Source organism: Canis lupus, chromosome 31 (assembly GCF_003254725.2).
Source record: "Canis lupus dingo isolate Sandy chromosome 31, ASM325472v2, whole genome shotgun sequence".
Classification (NCBI taxonomy): Eukaryota; Metazoa; Chordata; class Mammalia; order Carnivora; family Canidae; genus Canis; species Canis lupus.
The window spans coordinates 25,806,096-25,824,112 of NC_064273.1; the positions used below are offsets into that span (position 1 = coordinate 25,806,096).

General features: G+C 37.8%; 2 protein-coding genes across 2 annotated transcripts; one reads left to right on the top strand and one right to left on the bottom strand.

Moving 5' to 3' along the window:
• Positions 1-206: 206 nt before the first annotated feature.
• On the top strand, positions 207-749 carry LOC112661854 (keratin-associated protein 13-1-like). Its single transcript, XM_025449961.2, has one exon. It carries the CDS (start codon positions 222-224, stop codon positions 747-749), a length of 528 nt encoding a protein of 175 aa, XP_025305746.1. The 5' UTR covers positions 207-221.
• A 6,933-nt stretch (positions 750-7,682) lies between these two features.
• LOC112661795 (keratin-associated protein 14-like) lies at positions 7,683-8,256 on the bottom strand. Its single transcript, XM_025449919.3, has one exon. The coding sequence runs from the start codon at positions 8,245-8,247 to the stop codon at positions 7,741-7,743; it is 507 nt and encodes a 168-aa protein (XP_025305704.1). The 5' UTR covers positions 8,248-8,256; the 3' UTR covers positions 7,683-7,740.
• Positions 8,257-18,017: the final 9,761 nt, after the last annotated feature.

Consider the following 18,017-nt stretch of genomic DNA (forward strand, 5'->3'; position numbering starts at 1 on the left):
AAATTATAGCACCCGTAAATCCAAATGCAGGAAACTATTCAACTGCAATTACGGAGAAGACTATTGAGTTACACATATGCAAAAAAGTAGATTCAACATAGGAACCATGATTCTGTAGTGTGCCACACCCGTGGCTGAGAGTATATAAACACCCCAGTCCAGAGATGAAATTCAAACACAGAATCTTCTGTCAGTCAGCTGAACTCACATCTCCTGCCAACATGTCCCACAGCTGCTGCTCTGGAAACTTCTCCTCCCGCTCCTTTGGGGGATACCTGCGCTACCCCAGCTCCTTCTGTGGCTCATTGTACCCCAGCAACCTGGTCTACCGCACTGACGTCTGTTCTCCCAGCACCTGCCAGGTGGGTTCCTCCCTCCACACTGGCTGTCAGGAGACGTGCTGTGAACCTACCAGCTGCCAGACATCGTGTGTGGTGTCCAGCCCCTGCCAGACATCCTGCTACCTCCCGAGGACCTCCATGCTCTGCAGTCCCTGGTGGACTGCTTACCCTGGGTCTGTGGGCCTTGGGTCCAGAAGCTGCTACTCCCTGGACTATGGATCCAGAAGCTGCTATTCACTGGGTTGTAGATCCCAGGGTTTCAGACCCCTGGGTTTTAGAGTCTGTGGCTTCCCTTCCCTGAGTTATGGATCCAGATTCTGCTGCCCAACCTACTTCACCTCTAGGAGCTGCCAGTCATCGTATTACAGGCCAGCCTGTGGCTCTGGCTTCTATAGATTAATTTGTTGAGGGTCTGGGTGCTTTTGAGTATTGACCTCAAAGTCTCTACTCAGTATAGCCATTGTTTTCATTTCCAACAATTACTAAAGTTCTTTTATTTCTAAACCTTCAGTTTCTTGCTGCACTGACTTTTGGCTGACTCTGAACTCAATTAGTAATATCAAATTAAGACCTAAATTCTGTACTATTAATAGAATGTATACTATTGGATTTTTACTGAAAAGCAATTGAAAGTGAAAATTTTAATCTAATAAATTGTTGTAATCTGGCATTCAAATATATTGTTCATCTCATTTTTATTATTATCATTTGCCTATAGTTTTTGTATTTTATGGATTTGGGAGATTATGATAAAGATCAATATGACTCTGAGACTGGGTTTGGGCACATACAGTATGATAGATTTGAGCAAATTTCTGTTGATTTTGGATATGTTTCCTGTGGGGAGTATTCATTTCCTGGAGGTCCATATTTTGCATGTCTCAATGTCAGTGACACTTGCCTGAGAATAAAGGTCATGTATTTTTGCTGATAAAGGGAAACAAGTAAATTGGTACATAAACTAGAAATGAGACAACAAGAATATGATATAATTTATAAGGTGAGGTTACACATCAATAAACACATACCTCAAAGTCTAGCATCTGAGTGTGGATTTTCAGCAGAAAAAAGATGAGCCTTAACTCCCAGAACAGAGGCTATGTATGCTCTTTGTTGATTAGTCTAAATGCCCTGATCCCGACCTGCCATAGGTGAAATGTTCCTAAGCCTTACCAAAAAACACATGCAAGGTTTGAAATGATCTTAGGTGGTGATAGCTGGGTTAAGGAAGTATGTATAACCTCCTGATGCTTCTCCAAGTTTCAACCTTTCAAGCTAAGAGCAGCATATCTGAGCAGCATTAAACAAACATTTATGTTGATTAGTCTCAGCCTTGATCTTTGTCTCCCCAAAATAGAACTGAGGTCAAGAACTTGGGTGCAGGTGGTTTACTTGGTACAAGATCCCAGGGAGTGGGTTTGGGAAATCATGGAAGGTTAGAGAATCAGAGAGGAAAATCTCATAAATGACCATATTTCTGTAATTAATATTATAGTGGGCAATGGGGACTCAATCCTTCTGGGCCCTTTTAGGAACATATAGAATAACTCTCAGAATAATTTAACCCAGGATCTGACCAATAGATACTGCAGAAGCATGTATCTATCATCTGTGGTCTCTCTCATTGGTTCAGTGTTGTCCCAGATATATGTTAACTTCACTAACTTCACTGTGCAAAGGAGGATTCACATAGGCTCCATTTGTTTTCCCGGCTGTGACCTCAGAGAAGCTCAGATAGAGAATGAAAGAAATGCTGTGTTTGGGAGGACAAACTGTCTATGCAAAGAGAGTTGAGGTCTGTGTGAAATTGTTCACCATAGCTGTGCCTGGGATCTGCCATGAGAGAATGAGGATATAAGGGAGGCCACAAGAGGTATCAGATATACCACTTTCATTTAATGCTCAAACATCCCTGTGAGAAAGATAAACATTATGTCTTATAGACCTTTCCAGACATAAGGGAATAAAAGCTCAAAAGGATTAGAAGCTTGCCAAAGTTTATAAATCAAAGATCTTATAGAATCTGACCTCTTGAATCTATCTTTTATTATTATTTCTGGATTTTCTTTTTTAATATGCAACTCTTTGCTTAACCAAAGAGTACTCAAGTACCTCTGGTACTACAGAAATTTCTTTATATGAATAGGCTTCAACCCCAACAGGATCTCATTTCATTAGCCTGATGAGTAGTATCCAGAATAAAGAGTAGGAATGAAACAAATTTAGAAGAGTGTGAAGGAAGGGTGAATTAATTTCATTTGAAAATATTTATATTAACTATAATACCTAATACAAGACTGAGAGAGAAATATTTGATTACCTTTCAGGATGAGATCACTGGAAATCCTGAGTGCTGTGACAAATCCTATATTTTCACTTTAATTATTATTATTAGTGTCACATCATGATATTCCCTTCCACAATACCTAACACTATGAACAAAAATAATTCTTTAAAAAAACCCTCTCACATCTCACTTGGTATATTCAAGTTCAATATCAGAACCACAAATTAGAGATGCTCAGCTTCTTATTAAATTTTTTTTAAAATAAAGTAGAGTATAAGGACGATTCTTATGTAACTTGACAGATTTTTAATTTCCCTTCAAACTCCCCCACAGCAACACTGTCACTCTAGAAGCTTTTCCCTGATAAAAAAAATAAAATAAAATAAAAAAATAAAAAAATAAAAAAAGCTTTAAAGAAAAAAGTAAAATTGCCAAACTTGTGACATCTTCCAGAAACTGTAACTGCACTCACATCTTGGTGATTCAGGTTGAAAGAGTGGAGGCAACCTGAAAAAAATCATGGGAAAGTCTGTAAGTAGAGAAAAGGAGTACTATTTGCACAGAAGTAGCATAAGTGTGTGTGTTGGGGGGTGGGGCGGGGGTGGGGGGAAGATTTAGAATCCAGCATTGCAGAATGAATAGTGGCCCAACCAAGAACAGAAGAAAATCCCTAGGGTGTGCTTTGTTATGTAAAATAACATATAACAGTCTAAAAACCAGCAACACAAAGGCACAAGGATAATAACACAACAGAGTTGATTGATGAGGTAAGAAAAACATTGCTTGCCAAACTAACCTACTATGGGTATAAACATGACTGCTTTTAAAGTTTTAAAACTACTGCCTCCACTTTAATTAGCAGAATATTGCAGCTTGTGTGGATACGATTATGAGTTATTTGTTTATAATACTTACAACGGTATTTCTTCTCCATAGAAATCTTACTTGTCTTTGCCATGATATTGTCCTTCATCAGATTTCTATGTTTTGCTATTTCTGAGGCAACTAAGAATTTTATCTTCAATGTTAACTTCTTGAAATCACTTTACATCAACATTGTCAAATAGAACATTATGAACTTTCACTAGCCTTACTTGGTTTCTCCGTACTGTGTTGGGGAGAAGAACAATTCACTTCTACTCTTGAGTTTCTGTGGCTGGTCTAACAATCAAATGGATATAACATAGATGGAAAGGAATAAGACAAAAGTTGAATAACTTACATAATTTATGTATATAAGAGAGAGTAACCCCTTGAAATGGCCAAAGCCATCAACTTAAATACCATCTTCAGCTAAAGACAAAGGTACATGTTGGTAGTAGGGAGTCAGTTATGGAGATGACCAGGAAAAGCTCAATAAACAAGGCTAAGGTTGTTATGCAGATTGAGGGCCTCACATTCTCCACTGACAAAAGAGTTTCTAGATTGCTGAGTCCTTGCCCTTTTCCTGACACAGGGTGGGAGACACTCTTACATTAGGTTTCCCTTGTGAATATAATGTCTCTTATAAAAGGGTAATTTCTACTCAATTTTCAGATCTTTTGTGTCTGTATTTCTTAAAAATAACCAACTTAAAATAATTGATGGGACAGGAAGCAAATTTTGAGGTGGCATATTTTTCTCCCCTTCAAATGGATGAAGAAATCTAACCATTACTAGAATTAGTTCATTTTCATGTGAAGCATTTGACAATATTCACATAAAACTGCCTTCATCTAATCCTTATTGAAGTTATCCTGCTGCTAATGGACTGCACATCAACAACTATTGTTTTTAGGTGTGTGCTGGTTTTGCATGCACAGGAAAACTTAGGGTTTAGCATGAGTGAAAATCATTTAGAATAGTTATTTGACCTAAATGAAAATGTACGCATCCAAGTGATCTATTGCATCTTTTGCAACTGCTAATGATAAATCATCATCTTTGGAAGCAACTGGTGATACAAATTTACCAGAAAGAGAACTTTAATACAAAAGGAAAATAAAGTCTTACCCAAGTCCAAATTAGGACAGCTGCCCAGGAAATAGGATCTTAAGGAGAAAGAAAGTGCTCTGGAGACTGAACAGTCTTTACAGGATAATGTACTTTTCTACAATTTGGAAAAGCTCAAAAAAATTATAGATGAGCCTATAGGCAGAAATCCCAAGTTTTAACATTATGGAATGAGATAAGTAGAAGCATTGATTGATACCTCAAGGTCAAGATGGTTTTCCTCAGGCTACTCATAGACAAAGCAGCTGTACAATGCATGCATGGCGGGCCATAAATCAGGCTGCTGGTTTGAACAAAGTTTATGTGCAGTCATGCTGACTTAGAAAGAAGTCTAAAATGGCTTCTTTTGTGTATCGGGCCTTTAGAAAGTTTTTCTCTCTTCACAATCATCTTTAAAAACTGCTGCTTTCAGGGCACGTGCCTGGCTCAGTTGGAAGAACATGAGACTCTTGATTTCCAGGTCCTGAGTTTGAGCCCCATGTTGGGTGTAAAGATAACTTACTTACTTACATAAATGAATAAATACAAACACACAGATAACAAACACAAAACACAAACACAAAAACACTTCTACTTTCTTTTGAAGTAGTTACTGGTATTTCTTCAGCAAAGTTTTCTCTAACTTTTCATGCAGTCAGTGACACTGCGGACTCCCATGGTGAGTAGTAAATGGCATCAAATTGTTGTACAAATTAAGTATTCATCATCAACTTTCATTAGGAATAGAAATTCGGTATTCACTTTTTTCATTGAAGATGAACTTCCAATTTTAGCTCATTGCTCCTAAAAATAATTTTGTGAAGTTTAGAGAAGAAAGATGTTCCCAAACAAAACAAATAATTGCATATTTAAACAATATAATATGTGGTCAGGTCACCCCAGCAAAAGCATGTAAATTATTCTTTATATGCTGTGTGGCAGCCTCAATTTCATGCTCATATTTCACATACAACCCATTGGTAATTCTCAAATTTCTCAGTATCTCCACCTACTGGTAGCTTGACGTATGTTATTGCCTGTTGTAGCCTATGGAAAGAGCGATAGCAGTACTGGCTAGGATAAAAAAAACAAATGACCAGCCACCAAGATTTGAATGTGTGAGTGGTCCTACAGCTTGCATCTGAGGGTAAATGTCTTTCAGTGATCCCTCTGCACACCGTCTTTGAAAGAAAAGCAATAGTTACATTTTATTCAAAAAGGATGAGCAAAGGAAGAATAGATGACTTGTCTTCTTTTATATTTAACATTGGTTAAAGTAAAAACTCTGCTCACTATGCACGCTTCTTATACTTCATGAGCTAAAAGCATGACCAAAACAAAGTGGAGGTCTCCCAAACCAATCTCATGTTAATTCAATTATCACTCATCATATATAAAAAGTAAGGAAACTAAGACTTACCAAATGAGGCTGGATGCTGAGACACCCAGAATAAACCAAGACATATGGTTACCCTATAAGTAAGAATCTAGTTATCTGTGTCTCTAGCAATGTTGTCCTTGACTTTGTGGATAAAAGTTTGGGGCAGAATTGCTGATTCAAGGGTTATCAGCTGCCTGGATGTTTAACTGAGTGCTGTAACAATAGACTATTTGCATTGGTTTTGAGTTTTGTTTTGTTTTTGTTTTCAAAAAAGTGTTATTAACTGAACAACCCAAAAGCAGGAACAAGTTGGGACTTCATCAACCCTACAGGACTGACTATATTGGGCCTACTTACTAATAAATGTTGCAATGTGTTAGATATTTCATTTAGATACTTGATTTCTTTCTTTTTTCATTATCATTATTATTATTTAGTTTTTATTTTAATTCCAGTGTAGTTAACATACAGTGTCATATTAGTTTTAGGTGTACCATACAGTGATTCCACACTTGAGACTTGATTTCTTATGTCATTTGAGTGGAGTGACTAGAACTCTTACCTGATCTAAGTCAATAACATGTAACTTCCTACTGGAAAGCTTCACTCCTCTTTCACATGTATTTTAGGATATATTTTGTTAGAATAAACTTCTTTATAAAATTATGCAGTGTACTGGGACACCTGGGTGGCTCAACAGTTGAGCATCTGCCTTCAGCCCAGGAAGTGATATTGGAGTCTCAGGATCAAGTCCCAAATGAGGGTCCCTGTGTGGAGTGTGCTTCTACCTCTGTCTATATGTCTCTGCCTCTCTCTCTCTGTGTCTCTCATGAATAAAAAAATAAATAAAATTATGAAGCGTATTTAATACTCTTTATTATTTATAATTACTTTATATAAAAATATTGAAATTTCTAACTCCCTACAGAACAAAAGCCATATTGTTTGTAGTCTTAAAAATATGTTTCTAGGTTTCATCATATGAAGGTATGGAATGGACATTAAAGATGAAATAATTTCTTTCAAACCAAAAAGACAATTGATGATTTTATTTTTTAAAAGTAAAAGTATATATATATATATATATATATATATATATATATATATATTCTTATATGTAAATATATATGTAGGGATATACATATATATTTATTTATTTTGAAACAGAGAGAGAAAGCACAAGAAGGAGCAGAGGAGAAACAGACTCTGTACTAAGCACAGAGCTGGACATGGGGCTCAATCTCATAACCCTGAGATCATGACCTGAACTGAAATCAAGAGCTGGACATTCAACCGACTGAGCCACCCAGACACCCCTAAAGTGAAAATTTCTTGAATGGTAAATTCAAACACAGAAATATCCAGTCAGATATTTAGAAGTAGTTTTGAAGACACAGAGTAAACAAATAATATGAAAACATATATGTGAATGTCATGTAACATATTTTTATTTAAACTTACATTTTTTCCATTTTGTAAATTTTGAAACAAATGCATCAATAGAAATGACTTGGAGATATTAAGAAAGAAATATGTTTCTTAATATATAACTACAAGAAAGTTGTTTGAACATCTTTCCTCAATGAATGTATTTTCCAATTACTGGAATTCAAATTCTTTCAAAACCACAGTAGGTAGCAATACAAGTCAAATTTATAAGCTAATGATAAAGACAGAGATCAATGGATAGCATGGATCCTGACATAGTAAATATTGCAATAAATTTCTAGACATAGTAGGTATTATGTTTGAACATAAGATTAGAAGAAGCCAGATCCACAGGTTGGCTGGTAAGCAGTAGACTGGCAGCTTCTAGAAGAGAGGTAAGTTGGACGGTAAAAGCTGGATCTACAACCCAGGGATGAAAAAGCACTGGGACCACAGCCCACTGATGGGAAACCACTCCATCCAAAGCCCAGAGAGGGAGAGCCACAACCAAAAGATTGAAAGCCACTGGAGCCAAAGCCCAGAGACCCAGTGTAAGTCGTCTGGCAGGGACCATAGAGCATGGAGGTCCTCGAGGGGTAGCAGGATGTCTGGCAGGGGCTGGACACCAGGTAGGACGTCCGGCAGCCGGTAGGTTCACAGCCGATCTCCTGACAGTCACTGTTGAGAGAGGATCCCAACTGGAAGGTTCTGGGAGAGCGGAAGTTAGTGCCGCAGAACAGGTTGCTGGGGTAGGAAGAGCCACAGAAAGATCCTGGGTAGTTCAGGAACCCCCCAAGGGACTGGGAGGAGAAGTTTCCTGAGCAGCAGCCGTAGGACATTGTGACAGGAGATGTGCTGTACAATGAGAAGGTTCTGAGTTTGAATGCCACCTCTTGGACTGTCGCATTTATATACCCCTATCTTTGGGTGTGCCACCCACATGACACGTAAAAACAGGTTACCTTCTGCTTTTAATTGAACTGAAAAGATCATCATATTCAAACATAGGTGGTTTCTGTGGTTTTACAACTGGAAAGTGCAGTAATGTTTGTGCCTTGGAATTCAGGTAATGGTGTCGAATCTTCAAAGCTATTAGTCATCTCTCTCTACCAAAGGTCACCCAGCAGATCACTCAGAGAACTGCTTCAGAGGTAGACAGTGACTGGGATGAGGAAAGCTTGCTTAATTAAAAATAATTGATACCCCTTTCACAATCTGTCTCAAAATTGTTGCCATCTGGATAGCAAAGTTGCTAACAAACTGATTTATTCATAGTCATTTCTTTTAAACAAAAACACACATTGATTGTTGCCAAGCAAGTTTACTTAATGAATAGGGTCATCAGGAAGCAGCAGTGGTAATATGCAAGATGTATGAGGATTTTAAAAAAAAAATCAGATATCAGTTTGAATGGCTTCAGTGAAAATTCCCTTATTTCCCATGTTGCTGCTTAAATTGTATGCAACTGGTAAGAGTCAATCTTCGTTCTTACTCCGCGCGTGTGTGTGTGTGTGTGTGTGTGCGTGTGCACGCGTTTACTTGGCATAAGTAAAATATTAAAATTGCTTTATATCATTTTGGAATGTTAGAGGTGATTCATCTAAGAAGCTGAAAAAGCATTAAAAATGACCAAAAAAAAAAAATGCCCCATGTATTTCCATCTCTAATCAGAGGCAGTATTTCACCCTATTAAACTTCTCCAGAAACTGGGAAATGTTCTTGTTCTAAAGAAAGTTTAGAAGGTAATTGCCTTGAAGTATTGGACCAAAGGAGCCATCTTAAGGAGATTCTTCCCAGCCTCAGAAAACAACATACATCACTTTGACTTAAATTGTTTTCAGGTGTTCCTGACAAGTATTACAAAATTTCTAAAATAATGGTCATATTTTTTCTTGGGCTATGACTTGTGTTCCACCTCTATGTAGTAGGGTAATGAAGATTGATACCTTGAGGAAGAGGAGAGATTGAGAAGGTTTATCTTGCGGTGACTCCTGTGCTGTTTGTCATTTCACACTAAAGCATTTCCCTTCCACTTCTTTTTTCTTTTTTAAAAGATTTTTATTTGTTTATTCATGAGAGACACAGACACACAGAGAGGCAGAGACACAGGCAGAGGGAGAAGCAGGCTCCATGCAAGGAGCCCGAAGTGGGACTTGATCCTGGGTCTCCAGGATCAAGTCCTGGGCTGAAGGCAGTGCTAAACCGCTGAGCCACCCAGGCTCCCCTCCCTTCAACTTCTGAACAAAAATGTTGGAGTGCAAAAACCTCCATTTTGTTGAGAAAAGAGGTTTCCAAAATTACTGAATATCTGACTCATAGAATATTTTCCCACAGAAAGAGCTGATCTAAGAGTGGATGACATTGAAGCAAGCAAGCAAGTAAATTCAGTTTAGGGGAGTCGAATACTTATATGGGTGTTTTGATGTTCGATACTTTACTCACAAATAAAACGGAAAGGTTTGGAATCTGATAGAATGCTTTTTTTCATGATTCATAATTAAAAAGCCTGATAAATAGGAATTGTTTATTTTTTAGAAATAGAGGACAAACTACGTTAAGTGACAAATGAAACATGCTTGAAAACCAATTTGCCTACTCAAAATGTTCAGACCCATAACATTTACAATTTGGGAGTTTAGCAATTATCTTCAGTCCTCCACCAGACTGGAATCTCATTTACAATATTCGGACAAGGGATATTGTAATTCCCAGTGCCCTCAAGATGGAAATCTCATTACCTACAATAGTGGCTCATTTTATTTATTTTATTTTATTTTATTTTATTTTATTTTATTTTATTTTATTTTATTTTATTTTATAGATCTTTATTTACTTATTCATGATAGACAGAGAGAGTGAGAGAGAGGCAGAGACACAAGCAGAGGGAGAAGCAGGCTCCATGCAGAGAGCCCAATGTGGGACTCAATCTGGGGACTCTAGGATCGCACCCTGAGCCAAAGGCAGACGTTAAACCGCTGAGCCACTCAGGGATCCCCAGTGGCTTATTTTAGATTTTTACCTCAATCTTCCCTTAAAACTTCCACCTAGTAATCTCAATTCTTTCTACAATAAGTTTTAGCTCATTTCCATTGAACAACATGTCAGTTTTCGGAGATGGGTGTCTTAAGAGGTTTGCCCATTCCCACAGGTTATTTTAAACCATATCCTGCACCCCTGCACTACTCTACTTGTGGTTGTCAATGATGCATGTGATGGGAGATCTAGAAAAATACTTATGATGCTAGTCCTCTAGGCAGAATATATGTCACTTGATACATGTGTCGCATCAGAGGTCCCAAAGGCATTCATTCTTTATTTCACATTATCATCTGTTCTGATTCCCCCCTCACCCCATTTCAACTTACAATGATCATTTATAACTATGAATGCTCCCAACACCTGATCTTTCTTTGAAGTCTACATGGGGCAGACACTTCTCTAATTTCTTGCTTTTCTTTACCTTCTGTTATAAAATCTCTGCCCTATAAAAAGAGAAGAAGAGAACAAAGGCCCATATTTTATGTGCAGTGCTTATTCTTTTGTTCTCAATAGCATCAACCCTAACAAAATTTACTTAAACTTTAGGGATCACTGACTTATATCAGAAAGCAAGTCAACTTCAGGGCAAGGATTCTTTGACTTCAGTATTTTTACAATATAATCTTCAAAGTACCCCTGCAAATATTGAACCCTTCATTCCTTTTCTTTTTAAAAAATATTTTATTTATTTGAAAGAGCGAGAGCATGAGTGGGGGAGGGGGTGGTGAGGGGCAAAGGGGAGAGGGAGAAGCAGACTCTTCACTAAGCAAGGAGCCTGACATGGGGCTGGATCCCAGGACCTCCAGATCACAACCTGCGCTGAAGGCAGACGCTTTAACTGACTGAGCCACCCAGACACCCCTGGACCTTTCATTCTTAAATCAAAAACTTATACACACAAAGCACATTGGAGACTTGTACTGTAAGGAAAACAAAATCCAAATGTGTAGGATACTCATTTAGCTTTTCCCATTGAGGTTTCTTAGTGGGTTATCTCTTCTTCATCTCTATAAAATTTGGGAGACGAAACAGATATTGAGGATTTGGGTCTTTTTTTTTTTTTTTTTTTTTCCTGTTCTCAACTGGGTTCCTAAACATGGAACAAAATAAATATGCCATCCAGATGACAAAGTATTTTTTTAGAACTTTAGACAGAACAAAATTCTCACTGTGTTGCCCATTCGATACAATATCTTGAGGGAGAGGGTGAATGAAACACCAATCTTACAGGGACAATTGCCATACAATTAAATTCATCTACCCAAGCCAGATGAATGAGAGATGACATCTTCATGAACAATTGCTTTGAAAAACTAATGAAATTCTTTCATTTAAAAGTCTGTGTTCATTAAAACAAGGCCTTTGAAGGTTAATGTATTTCATTTTGACTAGAGCCTAATTAAGCATTCATTAAAATGGGCATATGCTACTAACCTATTGCTAGGGTATATAAGCATCCAGTAGAAGGTAACAGTTGCCCTTACCAAACCTTTCTGCAACTCAGCTAGACTCAGAACTCCCAACATGCATTACAACTGCAGCCCTGGAAACTTCTCCTCCCACTCCCGCAGCCCTGCAGGTTACCTGGGGTACCCAGTGTCCACCTATGATTCTTTCTACCCCAGCAATGTAGCCTACTCTCCCAGCACCTGCCAGCTGGGCTCCTGTCTTCGGTGGCTATCAGGAGATCTCCTGTGAACCTATCAGTTGCCAGACATTTTACCCTGTGTCCAGACCTTGCCAGACATCATGCTTCCATCCAAAGAGTTCCATTTTCTTCAGTCCTTGCCAAACAAATTACACTGGATCTCTGGGATGTGGAAATATTGGCCTTGGGTCTTTTGGTTTCCAGTCTATGGGCTGTGGGTCCAGCTCCTGTCGTCCAACTTACTTCTCTTCCAGGAGTTGCCAGTCAGCTTGTTACCAACCAGCCTTTAGCTCTTGCTTTTTTGGATCAACTTGCTGAATATGCCTCATTATCTCACCATTATGTCTGTACCTTATGAAACTTTAACATGTAGCCTGTCTGACATCTGGGATTATTGAGCATCTGCATCACCAGGACTTGCCATCACCATCTCTCCCAAAAGTATGTGATTCACTGTCACAAAGTAACCTTGGCCTGTGGCCTTTTCTAAATCAGATATATGAGATAAATCTTGAATTTTCATTCTTATGCCAATGTTCAGAATACTTTTTGGTATTCTGAAAGATTTTCCTCTTATTTTTCTCCTAGGATTCTTTCACTTAAGTGTATTTCAAATAGAATTGGCACTTAAAATAAACTTTTCTATACCATGAATAATAGCATTCCATTTCTCTTGTTCATATTGTACATTTGTTGAATGTATCCAGTACCTTCAACTGTCTTCATTAGGTAAGCACTTTTTTGTTTTGTTTGTTTTATAGGTTTTATTAATATGTTACTGAATAGAAAACAAGAAATTGAAAGGATAGTTTAAATATGTGACATGTCCTACATGTTAAGGATTTATGTACCCTGATAGATGAATTTGTTCATCTAATTGCTTTAGAAAGTTTTGTTTTTAGTTAGGCATTCACTGCAAAAGAAAATTTTTTGAGTTTTGATTCTAGACCAGGCATTGTGCTGAAGAAAAGGATAAATTCCCTGCCTTCATGAAGTTTACACATATACAATTCTAACTCACCTTCATGTAGCAAGTGTAATAATGGGGACAAAAAAAATTGAGTTTCAATAGGAATACAAAGAACAGGGACTTCAAAAAAGTGTGAGGAAATCACATAATACTCATTATCAACAATGTGAAGGTCACCATTTCATATTAAAAAAATAAATCTTGCTGATGAAATGTGTTAGTTGTAGTCCTTTGAGAAATAGCTGCCAAACAGGGTTTGATCTAATAGAAATTTGTTGGAAGAAGTGCCTATCAGGGAAAATGGAGAGGTAGTTGGAGGATTCTGGGAGAGTCATCAGACCACCATGTAGATCTGAATTCAGTGAAGGAAAGAAAGCAGCAAAGAAGAAAGGTTGAGTTGGAATAATGTTCTTCAGGACAATTCCAAGAAAGCGTTAGTAAGTTACCTATTAAGGGAATTCTGTGTCTCACAGAGATGGCCATGAATGTGGTGGTAGATTCAGAGACTGGCAGCTGGAGATGTCAATCAATTATGTTCCCCACAGAGGGAGGTATGAGAGCTATGTCTTCATCACTTCCATGATGTTTATTCTGATTTTTAATTAAGTCCAAATAGTGATGAAAGGGTGAAATGATAAGTGAAAAGATGGAATTTTTCATGAAAGAAGTTCAATATCTTTTTTTTTTAACTTACTTTGATCAAAAAATTAATTACTGTAGCAAACCCTATGTAGAACTCAGTGTGTGAAACTCTAATTCTACAAATGCATATGAGGAGGAATTGAGAATTATTGGTCATCTTTGATTTTAAGTATAACTAATGTATTAAATACTCTGGACTCAGTAGGGCATAATTAGGAAATTGCTTCCTCTTTCTCCTGCTACTGAATTTCACACTTGACCTGAGGGCTCTGACTTGCCTGGATCTCTGAACAATTCCATGGCAGATCTATGATCACATTAAGATATTAAGAAATATCTTTATTTCACACTAGTAGTTAATTCCAATCCAGTATAAATTAAAAACCAGCCTTACAGCTATATCAAGGCTTCTTCCTTTTCCTTAATTTAGGTCTGTCAGGTGATTCTACAGGGCACTGATGGTGGCATAATCATTTCATTTAACTTCCTTACTCTATCTTTTCTTCCATCAATGTGCTGCTTCTGACTTCTTCTGTTTAAACTAGAGAGAAAGGACAGGAGGAAAGAAAATGACAACTCAGGTCGTTTGTCTCAGCATGCTTTAGACCACCTATGTCAACATGACTTCTTTGTTGCAGGAAACTTTTCTTGGGAAAAGATGAGATTAAACCAAAGAATCATTTCACTGTACGCTTCAGGAAACTCCTATGGACTAGCTTATTGGACAAAATGGTCTGTACACCTGGAAAAACAGAGCCCAAAGTAACCACTTACTTATTGAGAGACTTGTGTCAGTACATTCTCTTTGCTATGCTCACCAGTCCTAAAGAATCATGTAATAGGTTTTCGCAGTCCCAATCAATTTCCTGCCTTGACACCATTTGAACCCATAATCTCACTTCTAACACCCATCTTTGAAATCACAGCTAAAATTCTACAAGTGTCCATCCTCACTGCAGGAAGTTTGAGTAAACTTCATTTTGCCTAAGCTTAGGTAACATTATTTGGTGATACTCTAAGGTATACAAAGGGACATAAAAGTCTACTTAACCAGTGCTACCTGTGATTCTGTCTTCGCTGTTGAATATCCTGTTTTCAGAGGTGTCTGAATACGGCTCTTTCCCTAGTGGAGACTGTGGTGTGTATTCCATAACCCACCTTCTTATCACCCTAACCAACTCCCTGGAACTTTCTGTGCGGAATCATCCACCGACAGCACACTCTTTCACAATGTCTTTTAGCTCCTCAACCTCAGTTCTTGTCAACACCAGGGCTATACCCCCTCCAGCTTTCTTCTGCTAGCATCCATTTGCTTGGTCCAGAGGAAACACACACACTAGCTGCCTGTCAGTGGAAACAGAGTTTGCTCCTGGAGCAGGTTTCTCTCCACTCAGCTAATGCTAATGACTCGCAGTAGCTTTTTAAGAGAGAAACAGAGAATACTAGTCACCATAACTCATAGCCTCCAAGAAATAGAATTTTCTGCCTTGTCCCCTCAGTAGTGCTAAAAAGCAAAACCTCACAGATATCTCATTCCTTTCAGTAACAGCACATTTAGTGAATGCGTCCTATACTTTCAACTGTCTTCACTAGGCCAACATTTTTTGTTTTCTTTGTTTCATATATTTTATTAATATTTTTGCTGGACAGAAAGGAGAAAGGTTAAATAAGAGTTGAAATATATGATGTAGCTCATGTTTTGAGACATTTATATTCTCTCATAAGTGCATTTATTCATCTAATTGCTTCAAAAAAAATTTTCAGCTAGACATTTCTTGAACAAACATTTGTTGAGCTCCTATTGTGTAAAATCTTCCTATTGTAGAGGATAAGATTACTGTTGTCACTTCTTGCAATCCACCACACTGTCCATACATGGCCCTTATGACCTCTTCCCTCACGAGAAAGAAGCACTGTGTATGTGTAGAGGAGGGGTGAGGGGTTGATACCATTCTACCAGAATGAACTGCTTGAAAGGAAATCTTTCTACCTTATGAATGTCTAAAGCTTCTCTTGATGGTTAAAACTTTCTCAAAAACTATAAAACTGTGTGGCCACATCTTAAGGATGTGACTAGAGAAAAAGAGAGACAGAGAGAGACACATAGAGAGAGAGACTTAAGGAATTGGCTCACAGGACTGTGAGCGCTGGCAAGTCCAAAAGTCCAAATTCCTAGGGTAGGCGAGGGGGCTGAAAACTCAGGCAGGGTTTCTATTTACAATCTTGGGGCAGAATTTCTTCCTTTAGGGGAAACCTTTGTTTTTGCTCTTAAGGCTTTACCTGATTGGATGAGGCCCATTCACATAATCTAGAACAATCTCTTTAGAGTCAACTGATTGTGAATAATAATTAAATCTACAAAATGTCTTCACAACGACAGCAAAACTAGTATTTGACCAAACAACTGGGCACCATAGCCTAGTTCAGCTGACAAAAATTATCTACCACAGTCTCTGTTCTCTTGAAAATTTGGGCTGGAGGTATTTATGTCATAAATATACAGTATAAATTAATGCATACTACTTCAAGGAAGACTTAATTAAAATTTTATTTGTAAATAGCCTTCCTCTCAGTTTATAAAATTATTTTCATACCTTTTTTAAGATCATTTTTCAGATTCTTAAGTCTAATTTGTAAGAGAGATTTTTAGGAGTTTCACAATTGTTCACTGGGATATTGAAACCTCTTACTATATGTCTATATGTATTCATAAGAATAATTTCCTTTCTGCTGGTGATCTCTCCAGTGCAGTCCTCCTAGGAATGCAACTCTGGCCTAGCTGTGCACATGAGACATATTACAGCAGAAGGCAACATTCAGAGAATTTATTTCCATGATAATTTTCTTTTAAAGATTAACTTATTTATTTGAGACAGAAAGAGAGAGAGCAAGAGAGCACATGAGTGGGGGGAGGGGCAGGCAGAGAGGGAGAGACTCTCAAGCAGACTACACACTGAGCAGGGAGCCAATGAGGGGCTCCATCTCATGACCCTGACATCATGACCTTAGCCAAAATCAAGAGTCACCCACTTAACCAACTGAGCCACGAGGTGCCCCCCTCAAGATATTTTAATCTATTTGCCCATCTTATGTTATTTCTGGTCATCATATTTCTCATGTTTGCTTCATTCATTGGCTTTTGTCATGCTCCACCCTATTTTTAATCATGCCTGTCTTTTACCATTCTCTACCTTTCTACTGTGTTTCCTGCATTTCTGCATCATAGTTTTCATATCTCTTGGCACTATTAGCATTTGTGTTGGGTACTTTTTTGTCAGGATAGGGCTGTCTTGTGCATTGTAAAGGTGTTTAGCAGCATCTTTAGTCTTTTCCACTAGATGTCAGCAGCACTGCCACCCTCCACCGCCAGCCCCCCGCTCCCTCCCCCCCCTCCGCCACCAACACACACTGTATGCCCCTTGTGACAACCACATATGTCTCCAGACATTACCAATTGTCCTCTAGACACAAAATTATTCTTTGTTTGGAACCATTGACTTAGATGGGTATCTGGGGGAATGAACCACTTGGGATAGTTCTTAACTGTGAACACTGGACCTATTTCTCTTTTGGGATAGAGATAGGGCAGTGAAAATAAAATATTATATTACTCCATGCATGAATACGTTGTTATAAGTGATGACTACTGGATAAATGCATGGATATTTCATAAATCTAAGATAATGTTGATCTACTTACTTGGTAAATATTATTCCACTATTGCACATGAATGTGGTAATTGTATGATGTTCATAACTGTAATGACCTGTTCACTTGCAATTACAGGGGAAAAGTGGCATTTTTTTGGTTTTGGAACCAGCTTCTCAGTTCCAAAACATCTAAGTTGTCTGCTAGGATCACATCTACTTTTTGATCATCCTGGACCAAGGAGAAATAGCAAGATTATCTTCTCACTGTATTTTAGATAATTAAGACAAACGGAGACCAATTTCTGGTTTATGGGCTCTGCTTTAATATCTTTGGGTATTCTGAGGACTTTCTTCAATTTGTCTGACTTATTCTGTGTAGCTCCACAAAAAAAAGACTTCAACTCTTTTAGTATCTACCAGCAGTGACAGAGCTGATCATAAACTACATTTCTTTATTTTGAAGCTTTGAAGCTGATATCACAGGTTTTTTCTTCTCTAAGTATCTCAACACCTCTTTTCAATTCATCCCATGAGCACTTTACTGACTATGAACTTTTTCAGCTGTGTCTACCAAATATTTCATGCTAGCAAGCATCTACTCAAAGGGATTCATATTTCAAATACAAGAAAACAAGTTCATTAAACAAATATTTATTTGTC